This window comes from Sitophilus oryzae, unplaced genomic scaffold, assembly GCF_002938485.1.
Source record: "Sitophilus oryzae breed Bouriz unplaced genomic scaffold, Soryzae_2.0 scaffold_395_pilon_pilon, whole genome shotgun sequence".
In the NCBI taxonomy this organism is placed as follows: Eukaryota; Metazoa; Arthropoda; class Insecta; order Coleoptera; family Curculionidae; genus Sitophilus; species Sitophilus oryzae.
Window position 1 is genome coordinate 2082281 of NW_022146968.1, and position 21365 is coordinate 2103645.

The 21365-nt window shown below is 31.9% G+C and overlaps 1 protein-coding gene across 1 annotated transcript; it reads left to right on the plus strand.

Annotated features, from left to right (window-relative positions):
- The first annotated feature begins 19077 nt into the window (after positions 1 to 19077).
- On the plus strand, positions 19078 to 19845 carry LOC115885519 (GS homeobox 1-like). The gene has a single exon (XM_030904470.1). It carries the CDS (start codon positions 19078 to 19080, stop codon positions 19843 to 19845), a length of 768 nt encoding a protein of 255 aa, XP_030760330.1.
- The last annotated feature ends 1520 nt before the right edge of the window (positions 19846 to 21365 follow it).

Below are 21365 nucleotides of genomic sequence, written 5' to 3' on the forward strand. Positions count from 1 at the left end.
TTTTATTATTTTTAACTGATAAAACTGCAGGTATCGCTAATAAATATATCAGAAAACCCTGTATATTCTACAAAATAACTATTAATAATTTTAAGCTCTTGGGCGTGATCGATGTCTTGTATAAGGGATATAGCTGAAATACGTTATCAGTCGTCTTTTATAAGTTGAAGAGTAGGAGTAGCTGTACTTAATTGAAAATTATTCTATTTTATAGTATAGCCCAGAATATACAAAGCAGAACACCACAGATTTCAATCTTCGTTTTAATTTGTAACTTGAAAAAGATATTCGATTAATAGTTCATCACAATTCAATTTATTTATTTTTTTTACTTCATGAATTATATACTTATATTAAAGAAGAAAAAGATTAAACGGCTCAGCCCTCAACAACTCGCAACCGTATACACCAGTGTACACCAGTGCAGACACGCACACTCACACTTTTTTTCCATCTCCTGAGTTGCACACGGTGCCTCGTTGTATCGTTTCCTTCCTGGCTTTTTGTGTTTTGGGATCTGTTTCATCGCTTCCTGATTCCATACCGTACTGATGAGGCCTGAAGGCAGTAACATCAGTGTACACTAGTGTAGGTGTGGTTGTGTGAGTGTGTAAGTGTGCGTGTCTGCACTGGTGTATACGGTTGCGAGTTGAGGGCTGAGCCGTTTACTCTTTTTCTTCTTTTTTATACATTTCCCTCACTATTTATTTCTTGTTCATATTGGTACCACGGTTGCTGTTGACTACCTCCGCGGCTGTTATGGACGAAGCCCACAAGCCTGGGCGACTCTGGTTCTTGGCTGCAAATTGGGGCTTTAGGCTCCCGTTTGCTCCTTTTATTTTCCATCATTGATTTTCGTTTCTTCATCACTTTTCTTCCATCTCGTGTGTTGCACACGGTCGGTGCCCCGGTGCCTCGTTGCATCGTTTGCTTCCTGGTTTTTTGTGTTTTGTGGTTGGTTTCATCGCTTCCTGATTTCTTACCGTACTGATAAGGCCTGAAGGCAGTAACATCAGTGTACACTAGTATAGGTGTGGTTGTGTTTTTTTTTTTTTTTTTGTGATTTAAGGGGTGAAGGGGGAAACCTGCAACAGGTACTCGCCTGGTAAAACCTCGTATGTGCCAGACGAGTTATGTGGGATTTTACCTCACTAAAACCTAACCTACACCTCTGTCCTCTCTCCAGGAACGTTCTTTCCCCGGCGGCACTCTTTGTAAATACTACTCGCCGGGGCGTTCTTATTTGGTGTTACTGCTGTCTATTCTTCGTAGGTGGTGCGAAGATCCTTAAGTATGGTCTCAGCATACTCCGCTACCTTGTTCCATGCCGATTGACTCTTCAGCATGCAGTCCACTATATTTTCTGGGCTGATGGACAAGCCCAGATTTCTCTCGAGTTCCGTCCTTATCTCCTCGTATAGAGGGCATCGGAAGAACACGTGCTCCGCATCTTCGGTCACCACGCGGCAATGGTGACAGTTCGGGGAGTCACTTCTCTTGAATCTGTGCAGGTATGCTCGAAAGCATCCATGCCCAGTCAAGAGTTGGGTGATGTAGAATCCAACCTCCCCATGCACACGGGTGATCCATTTGGTGACATCCGGGATTAGTCGATGTGTCCACCGACCTTTCGTCGAGCTGTCCCATCTCACTTGCCAGAGACGATGACTTTCAGGCCTCTCTTCTTCGCAGAAGACCTGTCGCTGCTCGGCTTTCTCCTTTCGATGTTGTCGCTGGCGTTCTCCCGCCAAGATGTCGATAGGTAGGCATGATGACACTACACTCACTGCATCCTGTGATACCGTCCGGTATGCTGACGCCACTCTGATCGCTGAGAGTCGGTGGACTGATGTCATTGTCCTGCGATATGTTTTTAGTTCCAGCGATTCTGACCACACCGGTGCTCCGTATAGCAGGACGGAGGTAACTACTGTTGTGCAAGTAATCGTCTCCGGGATTGCCTGGGGCCTCCGATATTGGGCATTATTCGTGAGAGTGCGCCCTGAACTGCTCCCGCCTTCTTACTGACGCTGGAGATATGCTCACCAGTATACACCAGTGTACACAGGTGTGGTTGTGTGAGTGTGCGTCTCTGAACTGGTGTATACGGTTGCGAATTGTTGAGGGCTGAGCCGTTTAATATTTTTCTTCTTTTTTATACATTTCCCTCACTATTTCTTTCTTGTTCTTATATTAAAGCTATGTGTTGGACAATAAAAATTATAACCAAGCAAAATGTAGATATACTGTTATTAATTAAAAAGTGAAAAAGTTTACATTTCAGAACAAGCAAAAATGTTTATAAAGAATACAATAACTTTTTTTATAAATAATAAGAAAGTGTTTCTCCTATGTAACAACAATCCGGGGACATAATGTATATACAAAAGAAAAGTTTTTTAGTAATGTGCTAGTATTCGATATTCTTTGATAAGTAAACTTAAACACATTTTTTTTATTTTTCCCAATACAGTATAACCGGTCATTTTATTGGATTCGCAAACGTTTCAAATATAAACCAATTTAAAAACCGAATCGAATAACTGGGAGAGCCGTCTATTCGAAATAGAAACCCTAGAAACCAATAACCGAAACCCGTCAAAAATGTGTCAATGATTCCGTTACCTTCGTTTCCTATTGTTGCCAACGAACAATACGACTGCAGCAGTCCTTTAATAGTCCGGAAGTACGATTTAATTTCTACATTTCTACATCTTTTAAGTGCTCGAAATTAATGCGATGACTGTTGATGACTTGCCATAAAAACGCCCGATGCGAAATTATTTCGGAAATAGTTCTTCGGAATGTGATTAAACTTTAATGTTACAGATACAGCGGCGTTCGTGTTTAAAAATAGCGTACCTATATTATGGTTTATAATCTATTAAATGATTTAAAGTAATTGTGTGATTTTACTCGAAGATATCTAGCTGGCAAAAAACTGAGCGTATTTCGTTACTGAAAATTAATTTTTTAAAAATTACTTAAACAAATCGTCGCCTTCCCACATAAATATCGTAATTTATATTTTGAAAATTTTACAGTAGAGTGAAGAAAAGTCGTGTTTTAGTGGGATCTAAAAATTAACTTTTTTAGATCTGCCATTTATTTTTTCTGCTATAACATAATAAGAGCATTTGTTATTACAGTTACGACACCGTGGGGACTGTTAGATCACATTAAAAGACGTTTTTTTCGCTTTACAGTAAAATTTTCAAAATTTAAGTTTCAACACTTTGTATGGAAGGCGACGAAACAATTAATAGTTATTTTTTTTATAAGACGATAAAATGGTATTCCATCGTCGACCGAAAAGGTTAACTCACGAGCGATGAAATCGCGAGTGAATTAATTTCGGGAGACGATAATGCAATTTTATAGTCGTGTATAAAATATTTTTCTCCACGTTTTAAAAAATATTCAGAAATTATTATTTCAAGGAATTTATTAAGAGTAGAAAAGATATTGTGCTAGGTTGGCGTTGGCTTCTATGTAATTTGACAAATAAACAAAGCTGTCTCTTTAGTTCTTCAGTCTTCAGTTTTGAGTCAATATTTTTTAATTCTCTTTCATGTCGATTGCTGATTGAATTGGAGCCAGAAATGGCTCAAAACGAAATAAGTAAATTACCAACAGATATTCAGGCTGAGGCGACAAACGTCATATCTAAACTACTTCCATTTAAATCAACATACATATATTTTGAAAAAAATGAAAGCAATTAAAAACGTGCGAGAAGAAATAAAGTTTTTACCCTATTCTCGCTGTTAAAGTATGTATAAAGTTATTGCGGTTAAAGTACTATTTTATCTACTATTTTTGATAGATATAAGGCAATTTTAACAGTTGTTATGGAAAAAAATATCTTTTTTATGAAAAAATACCACTAGGTTTTGAATTTGAAGACTTGTGGTGAATCTAAATACATGTGATATGTGTCATTTTTATGTATTTTCTCAGTATTTTCCTTCCTCAAATCTCTAGCCTCGAATTTTCCGTTGCATTGAACGTCCAGGTTTCACACTCATATTGTACTATATAGTTACGACCACTAGTACAATATGCGTCATTGTTTGGTACATTTTGACTTTAAAACTTTGGTATGTCCTGTAGTGCATTTTTTTGTCTATTTCCTGTCATTATTCTTAGTGGTTCCTTACAAAATATGTCTGTTCAATACAAAAACCACTTGACGTTTCAAAGGTTTAAATCATTCCTGACGCTAGAACCAAATCAAAAATATTAAAAGATCAAAATCAAAACCGAGCTTATTTTAACATTTATTCGCTTTTATTATTTTAGAAACGTCATATTGTAAGTGTGTATTTTTTTGGCTAAGCAAATTTTTCAGCAAGTAAATAGCCACTGAGAATTTAGTGTCTATGAACATTATCTTAACCCATAAGCAATTTACAGAAAATTAATATTTTGTCCTTTATTTTTTTGTTTTAGTGATCAAGGATCTACTGCTGTGCAATAAAGAACTTAACACAAATGTGTTGATATCATTTAAGATGTATCTAAATATGTCATTAGTCAAAAAGTAGGCTTGTGTTTAGATATCAGAAGAAACTGAATTACGTATTTTAAAATGATTATGTACTTTAAAATTTTAGTGCACTATCATACAGGGTGAGTCTTAAATAAATATAAATATTTTTAGGGCTGGTAGATAGCGATAAAAGAAACATCTTTTCTCTTTACAGTTTTTCAAATAAGTCCAAAATAATTTCCAAAAAAAAAAATTCTGTTTAAGTTTTGAGAACCACTGGATCGTTTCTGGGTTCTTGTAAATTAAATCTACTACCTATATTGCCATATTATCAAGAAATTACGATTTTCAATTAAAATTAAAACATTTTTCAAAAAGTTCCATATTTAATATAATCTCATTTTATACATATACCGGGTGCATCTCAAAAGTGGCTCACCTCTATAACTTTTTTAATTTTTCAGATAAAAAAAACGAGATTTGGTATGTTAGTATATGACATAAATTAAGATTGAATCACGTATTCAATTGTTTTCGGTCACTTCCTGTTTCACCGGATGTGACTACAAGTTTTAATTTTTAAATGGCACCCACAGTATTTTTTTACTTTATTCGATAGAAAATGACACTCTGAATCGAATGACATATCATATGTCAATTTTTGACATATTCGCTCAAAAACAAATTGTATTTTAAATTTCAATCTAGAGTGCCATGGCTGTGTTAAAACCACTAATTTTTAATCAAGGAGCCTTGGAAAAATAGATTTGATCGTCGAATGTCCTGGCCGATTAAAAGATGCCAAAATCGTATTTTTAATCATATCTCAATTTTTTTCAAATGGAACGAAGGAGACTCATTAGCATATTTGGAACAATCATTGTATTACGAATAATTTGATACCACACACTTGGTGTTTCTACTCAGATTGTCGTTATGAACCGCATGTTACAATTTCAAATAAACAATATGCGAAAATGTGAAAAGCTGACATATATGATATGTCATTCTGTTCAGAGTGTGATTTTCTTTCAAATAAAGTAAAAAATAGTAAGGGTGACATTTAAAAATCAAAAATTGTAGTCATTTCCGGTGAAACCGGCAGTGCTCGAGTTGAATACGTCAATCCAATCCTAATTTACATCATACACTAACATACCAAATCTCATTGTTTTATCTAAAAAAATAAAAAAGTTGCGTCTCAAAAGTGGCTCACCCCTATAACTTTTTTATATAACTACTAACTTGAGAACTAATGTCAGATATTATTATCACGGTTTCCGCAGAATGGCATTGTTAAATGAAACCGAACACATCGAAATTAATTAAATCGGATTGTTTAAGGGATATTTTCAAAAGTCAATAACTCGGAAACGGCTGGTTTGAGATACATTGTATCTATTTAGATTTTTTCTTAGCATTGAAGGAAGAATTAATAATATTGTATATACATACAGGGTGAGTTTCCTACGATGTTCTCTATGGGTATCTCGGAAACTACTGGAGATAGAGAGTCGGTTAAATGGGGAAAGAATTGCAGTTTTGTGGGGTCATAAATATGCGCCTTTCAGATTTTTGAAAAAGTTCATGGATTACTAGATATTTGGAAAAAAACAAATTTCGGCTATTTTAAAAATGGTCCCTAATTCCATTATTAGCTATTTTAGATAAAAAGTGTTCAGATAGAAGTTGTAGATAATCACATCCTTAATGAGATTGTGTCCTCCGCTTTTTTCTAAAGCCTCTTATTTTTGACATATGATACAAACATTTGTTTTTTTAAATGGAAACTATAGTTGGCCATGACTTCATTAAAAGCGCCATTTTTTAAGCTTTTTAGCGATATAAGCTATAATATGTTTTCTCCGAAAAATTACTGAGTTATAGCCAATTTTTATCATTTTTAAACAATTTCACTTAGTTAGCCATGGAAACAAGTTCAATCGTCGTTGCTCTCAGAAATGTGAAATTGTCACATTCAAACTTTGTAATGTAATAATAAACAACAATTGTAAATATGACTTTTTCAAATGAAAAGAAGCATGTAGATACTCTCGCATCAATACAGTGGTTCCAACATGACTTTCATTATGGCCCTAATGAAAAAATGTTAAAAATTATTTATATCCTAATTATGCACTCAGGGATAGGAAGAGGTGGACTAATTGCATGGGCCTCCTCGATCACCTGACCTATCCATTTCAGATTTTTTTATGCGGTATGGTTAACAATAATGTTTACAAAAGAACTTATGAATTAAGAGAGGCACTCGAAGTGGCGGTACAGGAGAAGTTTGATTAAGTCCACCGGTCCTTCTGTGAGAATAGCTAGTAATTCAGTTTTAAAAAGATGCAACTCAAAACAATAGCGGATTTTTTGAACATTTTCTAAAATAACTTAAAGTGTATGTAGTGATGTTATTTTTTTTAAGTTTTAGTTTGTTTAATGTAAATTGTAAAGAACCGTTTAGTAATATATTCTGACTTTTTATAAGTTATAAATCATAACAGAATAAGAATAGCATGCAATCTAAGTGAAATTAGTCAAGAAAGATAAGAATTGGCTATAACTAAATTTAACTTTTCTAACATGTCTAGAAAACCGTTCTCTAAAAAACGTAACATTCACCGGTCAACGTATCCTCGAAAATGTATGGTCAAGAAAACTTGAACCTACAAGCTTTTCTTCATTTGAAAAATTGATATTTACAATTTTTGTTTATTTTAATTTACAAAGTTTGGATTTGACAGCTTCGCATTTATGAGGGCAAAGACGAAACTTGTTTCCATGGCTAACTAAGTGAAATTGTTTAAAAATGATAAGAATTGGCTATAACTCAGTAATTTTTAGAAGCAAACATATTATAGCTTATATCGCTAAAAAGCTTAAAACATGGTGCTTTTTATAAAGTCATGGCCAACTATTGTTTCCATTTAAAAAAACATATGTTTGTATCATATGTCAAAAATGACAGGCTTTAGAGAAAAACGGAGGACATAATCTCATTAAGGATGTAATTATCTACAACTTTTATCTGAAAACTTTTTGTCTAAAATAGCTTATAATGGAATTCGGGACAATTTTTAAAATAGCCGAAATTTGTTTTTTTCTAAATATCTAGTAAGCCACGAACTTTTTCAAAAATTTGAAAGGCGCATATTTATGACCCCACAAAACTGCAATTCTTTCCCCATTTAACCGACTCTCTATCTCCAGTAGTTTCCAAGATACCCATAGAGAACATCGTAGGAAACTCACCCTGTATATGCGATAATATAATTCTATTTAAAAAAATAAAACTTTGATGTTCCACGACTTTATGATTGACCCTGAATTTATTACTCCTCAATAGATATAATCGGATATAATCCTATAACTTTTATGTTTTTCTTTTTGCGGAACCTCATATATAATTTTACCCCTACATATCAGCGACCCTGTATATGTATGTATAATCGCTAGTGTTACCACCATACACGAAAAAATGTCGAAACTATAAAAAATCTCCTAATTTCTAGTATAATTTTTTATTTTATTTTGATATTTAAACAATTCTTGATGATGTGCAACATACTATGCGATTTTGTGTATACTTCGAACTTATACGCAATATTTTTGATAATATAATAGTTAAATCTCTATATAAGTCCTAATTATTTCTCTGCTATGTAAGATAAATATTTATTACCTTCTTGTAACCGAGTAAATGTGAAGAAAATTCGTAACGCTCTATTTTCAGGCTAAGTATTCTTTTGCAAACGCACAAAAATCTACTTCAAGTCAAGAAAACATGAATGGAAAAAATGTTCAGTCAAGAAGTTGAACACCTGCACACAATAGTGACCATTATGCAAAGATATTCATTGAAAATTTTTGTAAATTTGGAGGTAAACTTGTTCGAGTGTCTTTTACAAAGCCTACGACAGAATTTAAAATATATTAGTGGATATTTTTGGGCTTTATACGCATTTTACAATAGGTAGAACGGGTATATTCTTACGACAGGTAGCCGTGTATTGTACGGCGCGATTCCATTCATAAAATCGACCTTTGGCGAAATTTGTAAAAGGATCCTCAATGCAGTAAAGTCAAGTACTGATGTATAGAAAGCGGCAAGTTGTATGGGACATTTTGATGAAATTCTTCTTATTTTACGAGAGATTCGGGTTGTAGGGTATCAAAGAAATACTACCGTAGTAGATCAATGGATCTTTAACAAAATAGCTGTGCTGTGTGAGAAAGTTGGGACGAATTTATTGTGGGATTCGTGTTTTTAAATGAAACAGATAATGATTTCGGTAAATAGTCTTTAGAAAGCGGATATTATATGACAAATTTGGCACATGATTTATTAAATGGTTTTATAAATGTAAGGTGAATGGAAAATGACTATGAATTCAGAATAACAATGAAACTGATAGGTATAGTAGTAGTAATAGTAGTTTCTATTATTAGTTTTGTGATGTCATCTTTCTATTTTAACTAGATTGCAAACTGATTTATTGATGTTTATGTAATTTTTTATTAATAATGTCATTGGTTTTAATATAATAAATAACTTAAAGAGAAATAACATACACTCAGATGCCAAAAAACGGGGGCTATGGAAAAAATATTGGCCAAGTTTAAAATTTTATATTTTTTTTAATTTTAGCCATGTTTCCTTGATTTCCTTGACTAAACTAACCTGACCAGAACCATGTCTCATGAATATTTTGTTTTTTGACTCATGTCAACACATGCTTGGTTAATTTTTAAGAGCAAAATGAACTTGCAACAAAAACATTTTGCAATTCTTTCAATCATATAGATACTTCTTGATGTTATTCTTCATAATGACAGTGATTACTATGATATATAATGACAGTGATTTAATATAGTTCTTAGTGTCGAAGATTATGCAAAAGTCATTGATCTTGTTGCAGATGGCCGAAATTATTAATATCCGCTTGATCCTTGAAGAAGAATGGGAAAACATAACACAATATGATTGCAGCCTCATTAAAAACAGTATGAACCGACAGCAACGTCTACAAACTAGCAGAGGAGGGGGGCAATACAAAGCATTATAGTATTTTTTACAAGTTTTTTGTTTGTTTGTACGGGTGGCCAACTAAGAATAGACGCCGGTTGTATCCCAAAAACTACTTATTGTATAACTGTGGGAATAAAATTCTAATAAGTAAATCGACCAAGAGAAATCGCTGGAAATTATTTTCAAGTTTGAAAAATGTCCACTGGGGGGGCGTTTCTCTGATAGCAATCAGAAAACAGCGTTTTTCCCAAAAATATGCAGGTGAACAGGTATTTTAAATACTACTATTGTAATCATCGAGAAATTTGTATTTTTTTTCATATAGAGTATTTTGTTCTATCTCAAAAAATAAAGTTTGGGGGAAGGTTAAATGGGGGAAGGTTAAACTTGCTTTTATTAAAAGAAGGATAACTCTAAGAAGGTTAGCCGATTTAAACAAACTAGGGCTCGTTTAAAAGAGCTTCTCTTCCGTATTGATCTCCAGTATAAATTTTGTTTCCATAAATTTGTTCGTGGTAGCTATTGGGCGCTATTTGACATCATAACAGATATTGCGCTTTTGCAGAAAAAAAAATAAATAGGGGGCTATATTTCTCTTTACACAGTTAAATAGAGCACAAAATTTCCAAAAAATCGGCGCAAATCGCAACTTTCTATCTTCTCTCTAACCGGAGATATTAAGAGAGATTTAAAACAAATCATGTTAGGCTGCCGTTTATAGGAGTATATTATATGCTCTAAAAATTATAGTAGTAGGCTAGGAAACAAAAAGAGGTAAATTGGTTACGTCAAAATATCAAAACGTTAAAGTTCAGTCTCCATGCATCTGAATTTCTGGCGTTTTCTTAAAAAAATGACGTCATAAATTTTTGAACATGTTTATGTAACATTATCGTCCATCCATATAATTTTTACTAATTTTTTGGTTAATTGTACGTAGGTTTTTGTCAGATTAAAATGTCCAAAAGTCGGACAATCAATAGTTTTATTAAAATTTCTAGAAATTTTGTGCCGCCATATTGCTTTTAACAGAAAACGGCTGAATTTCGCATGGCCGACAAATACACTTGTTTTCGTATTTTACCTCTTGTTTGTGTTATTCATTATTACATTAAAGTTTATATCGTTTGTCACTTTTCATATAGCACCGAAGGTACGAATCTTAACAATATGCACTACTGGTTCAAATTGATGCAAGTAGTTCAGCACCAAGACCGTTGGTCGTTAAACGTTTAGGCAGGAATTCTAGGATGGCGAATGATTGGAGTTTTTTAATTGTCTGAATGAAATGAACTATCCATAATTTGTAAGAGATGAATTGTCAATTTTATTAGGGGAACCATCATGATGAAATCGCATTTGTTGCAATTTCATTAGCATGAATGCAGTTGATGCAGTTGTTCCGCTTATGTTGCTAAGATGGATGTGCTTTTGGATACCACTTACTTTAGTAGATATAGAGACGCTGGAGCGGCATATTTCCATGACCAGCTAGGTCATCGGATTCAACAGGCATATTGAATCCAATGACCTAGCTGGTCATTGTTTTAATATATGGGGTAGAATCAAGAACGAACATGGATAAATAACAATTAAATGGTATTAAAATGAAATTAAAATGTATGTTTTGATATTTTGACGTAACGAATTTACCTCTTTTTGTTTCCTAGCCTACTATAACTTTTAGACTGTATAATCCTAGGCGACAGCCTAATATGATTTATTTTATTAATATCTCCCGTTAGAGAGAAGATAGAAAGTTGCGGTTTGAGCTGATTTTTTGGAAATTTTGTGCTCTATATAACTGTGCAAAGAGAAATATAGCCTCCTATTTAAATTTTTTATGCAAAAGGGCAAAATCTGTTATGATGTCAAAAGCGCCCTCTAGCTACCACGAAAAATATGATGGAAACAAAATTTATACTGGAGATCATTAAGGAAGAAACGCTCTTTTAAATGAGCCCTAGTTTGTTTAAATCGGCTAATCTAAACCAGAGTTATCCTTATTTTAATAAAAGCAAGTTTAACCTTCTCCCATCACTTTATTTTATGAGATAGAGCAAAATACTCTAGATCAACAAAATTACAATTTTTTCGATAATTACAATAGTAATACTTGAAATACCTGTTCACCTGCATATTTTAGAGAAAAACCCTGTTTTCTGATTGGCTACCAGAGAAACGCCCCTTAGCGGACATTTTTCGAACTTGAATATAATTTCCAGCGATTTATCTTGGTCGATTTACTTATCAGATTTTTTTTCCCAAAGTTATACGATAAGTAGTTTCTGAGATACAGCCGGCGTCCATTCTTAGTTGGCCACCCGGTACACTTAGTTATTACAGTTATTTTTTTTTCTAATATCCTTAGTTCTGTTAGTGTTACTCATATTTATTAAAACCAAGCCTGTATCATTACTTTTTAACGCTTTTTAAGATTTAATATAGATTACTAATCAGTGTCGATATAACACTACGATAATAGTCACTAAAGCCACCTCCTGATATTAAAAAATAATATCATAAAGTAATGATAGTAAATAATAGTTGACAAAATTGCAAGTGTTGGCGGTAAGGATAGTTGTGAAAGTTGCAAATTGTTGGCGGTAAGTTCATTTCGCTCTTAAAAATTAACCAAGACATGTATTGACGTGAGTCAAAAAACAAAATGCTCGGGAGACATGGGTATGATCGACAAATTATGTTTTAGAAAAAGTTACTTAAGAAATTATTGCACAGGGTTTCAAAGTTAAGGTAAAAAATATCTCAATTAATCCTGTATAATAAGCCAAATACTAAAATTTGTTAAAAACTGAGTTTATAAATTAAAGTTGATAGATTTATATACAATTTGCTAAAAAATCACGAAAATATGGCTAAAAGTAAAAAATATATAACACTTTAAACTTGACGAAAAAAATTTCGGTTGCGTATTCGTTTGCATCTAAATGTATAAAATTACATTTTCAATAATTTCTGTGTTTCTTTTAACATTAATTTGTTGAAAATTCACGATTATGTAGGAGTAGATTATATTATAAAAGAAAATGACCAAAATTGATTATATTAAAATAGTTTTATGTATTTCTAACTTGAAATAAATTTGACATTTAACGTTCATATTTATTTTATAATGGTTGCTGACTAATGCTTAAAAATATTGTGTAACATTAATTAATTTAACCTCTATTTTGGTCTTTCATATATGAGAGATGAAATATTTAAATGAAAAAACTTATCCGAAAAGGAAATTTATTTTTTAAAAAGTTACTTTGAAGCATTAAAGGTTAATGAATAGAGTATAAAATAAGAGGTGAAAGAGACGGTAAAGAAGACTAAAAGTTTTTTTCGATATAAAAAAATTAATAAAATGTATAGAATATAAATATAAAGGTATAATTTTATTCTGAAATTCTTAGGAACGACGGTAGAAAACGGCTTATTTTAATATTATTTCTTTTTTGAAAAATTTAAACCCTTATTTAATTTTTCGCTCAATTTTCATTTTTATAAATATACAGAATTACAGGTAAAGTCCCCATCATTATTTATTTCTTTAAAAATTAAAAAACATTAGGCTTTAGTAGGGTAGTGGAACCAATAATGGCCACATTAAGCTTCATGAAATTTGTAATTGCATGAATAATACATACGAATAAAGTTAGTGTGGTTTGTTCATATATATAATTCAAGTTCATAATCTGCTCGTTAATTGCCCAAGGCATGTAATCTTTAAAATTGAATTATATTGTTATTAAAAAATATTGGATTTTGGATGCCCACTACCCCAAAAATGGATACACAAATTTTTGTTAGATCCTAGTTTGGACAGTCATAGATCCAGTAATGGACGTGACTTTCTAAAGTGATTTTCATAAGGATATTTTTAAGTAAGATATTGGGATACTGAAGATTTTTTTTTCAAATCTATTCAATATTAATTGATTTACGAAATAAAACTATTAATCGATTTTTTGCTCACATTTATTAATATTCAAAAGATTTCAAATCATTACATACTACTTATGGTTAGTGCATGGAAGAAAACAACATTGTATTGATAATATGATTTGTACTTGTAAAGGTAAAAAATAATTTAACTTCTAATTTATAAAGTACGCCTGACATAATACCATAACATCAGTATTTTTTCTGATATACATATCTAGCCTTGGAATTTAAGACACCTACAAATCTTCTTCTACATTATCCCAACTTTCACTTTATATCACTATCGCTACTGTCTAAAGTGATTCCACAGTCTTCACATACAAACTCCGATTCATCTTCAGAATCAGAAATACCAAGTCCTAGTGTATTTATATGTTTTGTTGGAACACAAAAATTCTGTGTATCTTATTTGAACAACTAATACAACTAAACCATTTTGCTTTCCTCTCCAAAAAATGCTGGTCTCTCCAAAATACTACATTTGTAACACTTCCAGTCTAGTTTATTTTCTTCCACATTATTGTGTTTAATTTTTTTTTGTTTGTTTTTGACCGCCTTGCATTTTTTTTTCTTGATTTTTTTTAATTTTTTCTTTTTGTTTCTCTTCTCTGGTTCGTTTTCTGGTTAGCTTTAACTCTTCTTTCTGTAATTTCAACTCTTCTTTTTTCTGCTGTTCGTTTAACCAATAGTCAGATGTGATGACTGAACGTGATCTTTCTTTTATTCTTTTCTGATTTTTTAGTTCCTCTTTGGGAAAAAATAGGTATTTCTTAAAAGGTGATTCAGTTGACTGTGTATTAGATTCTATTAACATTTGTTCAATTGGTTTATCATCTGTTTGGAAATGCGGTTGGTAATACATGCTATTTAGTTCAAAAGGAATAGTCGCTTTTGAAGTAGAGGGAACTGTTATGTCTGGAGTATGGTAAATATTTCTTTCGTATGCGGGTGCTTGGGCTTCATCATTTTGTTGTAATTGTCCGTCCTGATCTTCTTGCGGAACATCAACCGGCGCTTTAATATTTTCTTCTGTGTCTACAGATATATTTTCAATTTCAATTGGCACTGATTTACTTGTCAGCTTTAATATTTTTTTCCAAAGAGCGTACAAATCCTTTGATGATTCAGGTCCCTTCCATTCATCCCCAGAATTTGATTTTATCGCTTTAAGTATATGAAGCGGAATATTGGCTTCTAGAATGCTTAAACAATTTTTTATTTCTTGAACTGAATGATTCTTCTTATTAGATGTTTTACCGTCTTCTTTGTTATTGCTTTCTGTTGGTCTTTGTATAATTTTTGAATAGTCCACATTATTGGGATCAAATGGGAATAGTCCACACACTCGAAAAACACTTGTAATAATCTCTGGTAATATTGAATCCTTTAGAATATTTTCTAGAATAGGGGCAACGTCCTGTCTCATTATTTGTTGGTTTTTGTGCTCTGTTAACCACTTTCTGACATATGTTTTCCATTTGCATTTTAATGGATGAAATACTGACACGTCTAGAGGCTGCAGAATATGAGTAGCATTCGGATAGAATGCTACTAAAATAATTTGTTTTTCCCGCTGAAAGAGACTCAAGTGTAACGTTAAATGGGATCTGTGCCCATCCACAAAAAATATAACTGGGCGTTCTATATTGTTTTCTGTTAGCCAGGGCTCAAATATATTTGCCATATATTCAAAAAAAACCTCACCAGTCATCCATCCAGAATCGGACTTTCCTAACCCCCAAGTTTTTGGGAAATTAGTCGCTATATCTGAAGGAACTCTTTTATAAGGATATACCACCATCGGTGGTGCCATTTTGCCAGAGGCTGCAACTGACAGTAAAACTGTCAGGCTATCCTTTTCCGAGGTTTTGGATACATCATAAATGTTTTTAACCCCTTTTGGCGCCAACACCTTTCCCGTTTTAGGACATAATGCAATAGCCGTCTCATCAGCATTGAAGATGCGATATCCATTTTCTAAAATTTCTGTATAGTTATTTTCCTCAAAATAGTTTGAAACTTCCGCAAACCAGTTACGTATATCTATTTCAGTTAATTGACTTCTGTAGCCAGTAAGTTTCTCAGGTGTTTTTAAAGATATATTAGGATGCCTTTTTAGGAAAGATTTAAACCATTTCTTACCGGGAATACCATCAGGGAATGGAGTTTTGCGATTAAGTTCTTTTATTAATTTTGCAACAGTATCAATTAACGATTGTCTTGTTACTGGAAATCCAGCTCTAGCAATATCAACAATCCAGGTGACGATGCGATTTTCTTCTTCATCTGAGAGAACTGTAGGAGGCCCCATGTTGCAGACTTCCGGGCTAATGCCTTTTAGTTTATTTCTTAATATAATACGCGGCACCATCTTTTACTAGCAGTTGCAACTGGCATGCCAAGTTTGGCAGCTTCCAGGGCTTGTGCCATTTGTTCAGGAGTATACCTCTTAAACGGCTTCTTTATCATTTTATAATCTGAACAATCTGAAAAAAAGCATAAAAACATTTAACCCGATAATGGACATATGAGCATGTCCTAAGTTGGACACCCTGTCTAATACTGGATCCGGTCATCATATAAGCGTGAAACTTACATTAACGTAGATAACTATGAATTTTTTTAGTTCATTAGTCAGTATATATTAAAAAACCGTATTTTTCCTTAAATGGACACCCTGTCCATTTAGGGGTTCCAGAACAATTACATGATCCAGTATTGAACACCTAACCTATAACTACTAAACCACGAATTGCTATTAAAATAACCTAATCTAGCATTAAATACATACCTTAACTACCAGATGAAACTTCCAAACTTATAAAAAATGTATTATGATGACAGCAAGGCCTTAAGAAAACCGACTGTTGCTTTAAAGTTGAGCACTAACAAATTCACTGAAATGGCGCCAATCCGGGTACTGATTTATTAACGTTGCTTGTCATGTCACAGGCGACATCTATCATAAAATGTGACAATGAAAATACAACTTAGAGCAATGCAAGAAGAATTTTCCTGATTTATAGAACTCATTAGAAGGCATACTTGCTTAATAATAGACATAGAAATGTTAAGTGTCCATTATTGGTTCCATGTCCGAGACTGGTTCCAGTACCCTATTTATTGAAGTGTAAAATTAAAATTAATTTAATAATTGATGTTTAAAGATAAAAATGGATAAAAACTGGTTTTATTAATCGAATTTTGAAAATCTATATCTGGAATATTGGTTCTGTCCTATTTAATTTTATGTGAGCTATTAGCCAGCTAGGTGATTTTTTTTTGGTAATTTTTAACCAATGACAGCTGTTTCTCATTGTAGAAGTACCTAAATATAAACAATGATAGTAATCCTAAATTATCGAATCTCAAATCAACTAAACTAAACAAATTCAAAAATCCCATAATGTCATATCATAATCTATACAGAATGGTGTTTTTGGACTAAATTTTCTGAAAATATATACCTACCCCTTCGATATTTATAAAATCGCTTTTTTAATCCGATTTAAAAGTTTTATAATGTTCTTTTCAAAAGTAATTATACTAAAAATTGAGATACAGAATGAGTCAAAACTAGATATTATATGGTATTTTTTTACTTTATAATATAGTGGAGTGTCCCGAGACTTTTACTTCGGAATTCATTTACTGTGAATGTATTAATGTGAAACCTTCTCTATTGTATTTTATAGATAAAATACTAAAATGTTTACCAATTTTTTTTCGTTGCTTTTAATTTTTTATTTTAGTATTTTTACTAAATTCTTAATTTTTTCCTTCTTAATATTTTGATTTTTTTATTTTTTTTTCTTAGTAAATTTATTGAAATAAATAAATCTAATGCATAAGCTATACGTATTCTGCTTATATTCTAATCACTGAAATTTTGATTGAAATCGAATTATACAGGGTGTCGCGTCATATACGACGCGGTTTTTGCAAGGAGAACAAATGTTTCTATTAAAGTGAAATTTTGTGAGCTTATGTAGGTAAATTTAAAGCATTTTCTAAAATTATGTAGAGTTCTACAGGGTGTCCCCAAGAAAAAGTTATACATGAAAGTTATATTTTAGTAATGGAACAAACACCCTATATATTAATTGATTTTTGGATTCTAGTAAGAAAATAAAAGTTTGTTTTATTAGAAAAGTATATGACTAAAATGTATAGTTTTTGAAATACATTCACCGGCACGAAAAATGGGCACCTTAAAACTTTGATGTATTTTAAACGTTAATATATTTTATTTTAATGGACCGATTTTGATGATTTTTTAAGCAGTGTGTTGCCAAATTATTTGACTTTTTAGTATCTTTTTTTAAATTAAAAATGAAACTCCCCCTCTGTTAATTATTCCAGGAAAAACAAAATGTTGATATTTTTGTGAAAGTTTGAAACACCCTGTGAAATATGTTAAAACAGCAAGAAATTTAAAAATAATTTTATCATCTAGATACATCCTTTCTCGATGGTTTGTTTTTTGGTTCATCTCATTAGCTTTATTTTTTGAAATATTCGGTTTTAAAGAAGGCACTAACAATTTTTTGGAATGTTTACATTAAGACCATGCCTTTGCTTTTGAGCCTAGTCAACACGTCTAGTAAGTTTTGGTCCCGAGGCAGGCCTTCTTGATATAAGATTTGCTTCATTTAATCTTCTTCTTGTAGTCCGTTAGTTAATATGTACGGTCCCTAAGAGATTTAATTCTTAATATAAACAGAGATAAAATTACCAAAAGTATTAATTTAATATCAAATAATTAAATTTAAAAAAAATCAAAACAAAATTTTTGGAGTTTACCTATTCTACTAATTTACACCTACTCGTTATTAGGGAACAGCTGGGAATTGCGCTACATAAAAATAGTTACTTCTTTAAAATCCAACTGGGTTTAGAATCTAATGAAAACCAGCTTTTCAGTAAATCTTTAAATGTTAGCAATTGTTTTACCAAGAAATAACATTTAGATTAAACAAGACATTTACCCTTGCATAGTGTATCTCCTCATGTTTAAATAGCTAAGTCTATTATATTGAAAACACAGTAGATCGTTCGTAGGAATATAATAATTTAACCATTAGAAAAAGCTCGGAGATAATCAACAAATACTTTTCTAATTATCAATACTTTTAATTTTATTTTGAATAAAAATATGAATAAATTAACCAGTAATAATAGCTAAAACATTGTCGGAATTGATAGTCAATCAAATTTTAATAATTATACAATAATTCTAGTTTCTGTCTAACAAAAAAAGGAACAACAAGCCTTATAACCGCTTTAGGATATTAACTCCGTCCCCTCCAAAACTGAAACCATCCCATCACCGGCCAATATTTGCGCTTCTGAACCCAATGACCATGCAATTTGTTTACCAGATGAGTTTAGGGCCGTAGGTACATTTAAAAGGGCTGTACAGGGCGGAGCTAATAACAAAGGCCCACGAGGGTGAGCTTTTGAAGAGGGGGCATATATATTTTCAACCCCTAGAAAAACTTCCAGTACTGACTGAGGTGTTGTCGTGTGAGTTAGCAGCTCGTATTATTTGGTTTAATTTATTTTATTTAAGAGTGATATGGAAAGTCGTAATAACAGTATGTCGAGAAGTTTTTTAATGGATTCCCTTTTGGGAAACACAGGAAAAGAAATGTCGACGAAATATATCCCGCAATTTCCTCAGTGCGTTAGTGATCCAAGACCGATGCTTCCATACTCTTCCAACTACATAAACAGTTACTTATTTTCATTGAGTTTGGCTCAGCAACAACAACAGCATTTGATGCAGATGCAGCAGATAAATCAACATAAAGTGCCTTTGCGACCAGTGCCTTCGATTCCCCGGATTGTTCCTCCGATATTGCACCAACCATTATCGCCTCCATCTCTGACTTCAAGTCCAGTTCATCCAGGAAGTGGTCATTCGTCGCCTACATTGAAAACATCTCCTACCCACAGTCGAGATTCTACACCAAGTCCACCGTCTACCCCCGGAAAATCGACTCACGATAAACTGTCATTGAGAGATTCTTCGAGTAAAAGAATTAGAACAGCATTTACTTCGACGCAACTGTTAGAACTTGAACGAGAATTCTCCGCTAATATGTACCTTTCAAGATTAAGAAGGATTGAAATCGCCACGTGCCTTCAATTGTCTGAGAAGCAAGTTAAGATTTGGTTCCAGAATAGAAGAGTTAAATACAAGAAAGAAGACTTACCTACTGCACTAGGAGGTCTACCCGCAACAAAATGCAACTGTTTAAGAAGCTGCTCGAGTCACAGGAAGAACAGTAAGGGTTCCAGCTCAAGTTGTGAGGAAGCTGACATCGATGTCACTAATTTGGATGAGAATGATAGTTTTAACTAAGAAAACTTTTTTAAATATTATATTATACAAAAGGTATTTTTATATCAATCTTTATGTAAGTTTTGTATATAACACTTTTATAAATACATGTAGTACTAGTGTATATTTATATTGAAATGCCAAAGGAATATTTTTTTAAATAAATTATTTGTATTAATTGTTGTTTTTCATTAAAAATATCATCTAAACAGTGAAAAAAATAATCAAAAACCTTAAACTAAATTTACTGAAATGAAAATTTGTTCAAAAAAGGAAATATGACACTTTTTTACTATAAATATTTTTGCGTTAAAAAAATAATTTAGAGCATAAATATACCACACTTATAGTATAATAATATACAGTATAATATCATCCTTTATTTATAAAATAATGTCATCCTTTATAAAATATTGGAATATTTGGGACATAAATTTTATAAAAATAAAATAAATAAAATATAAAGTTAAAATCTACAGAACAGCATCTAATTTTATTCGGACTAAAAATTATACTTTTGTGGCAAGGCTGTACTAGTGACACAGGTGAGGCACAAAAAGTCATTTTAATCAGAATAGATTTTTTTTTCAAAAGTCGCAAATAATTTTTTAAATGTACATAAAGTAATACCTTGTAAATAAATATATCTAGCAATAATGGATGTACTTGTGAACTGGCACTTAATGTCAGTAAATAAAAAAATATATTTTTTCAGCTATTTTTAAAGAATTATTAAAAATACCAGAAATATCCTGAAATCAACTATACTAAGTATTTACTACAGGTCTGTATTTACTTTGCTATAAATATCGAAATCTTAAACCACACAGGGTGTTCAAAATTCTATACCAAAATTTCTAAAATATAAAATAATTTTTCTTCGTTTTTTTTCCAAACCAAACCAAAAACATCCTGTATATTGTATCTTTGTCAGATGGAGAATTTAAAAATAAACATTTTTTGCATTTGAAGTATTTTAAAATGTTTAGCGGTGTTGCAAATATTCGCATTTTTATTACATATGCCTTTCAACCAGAAAATTTCAGACCCAAATCATTACTGATGATTTACGGTGGCTTTGTTAAAAATTACTGTTGAAAACCTCATATGTAATGTAAATATTACGACTATCCGCAAAACCGTTAAAAATTTTAAAATACTTTAAATACAAAAAATGTTCATTTTGTAATTTTCCATCTAACAAAGGAATAATATATCTAGTATATTATTCCTTTGGTTGAATTAACGCGGCAGTGTTTACAAAAATAACTATTTTATTTTGTAGATTTCTCTTGTAGTAGCGAAGTACCTAGTATAGTTTTGATTTCAGGAAATTTCTTGTATTTTTAATATTTTTTTTGAAAGGCTGAAAAAATATTTTTTTGTTTATTTATTAATATCTCTGAAACTATTAAAACACATTTAATAATATTTTGGAATTATGTAAAGGTGATGGCTGTTTCATTTAAAAAAAATAATCATGATCCACTTCCACTTTTGTGAGACACCATGTAGAAGTTAAAATATTTTCCTGAAATACA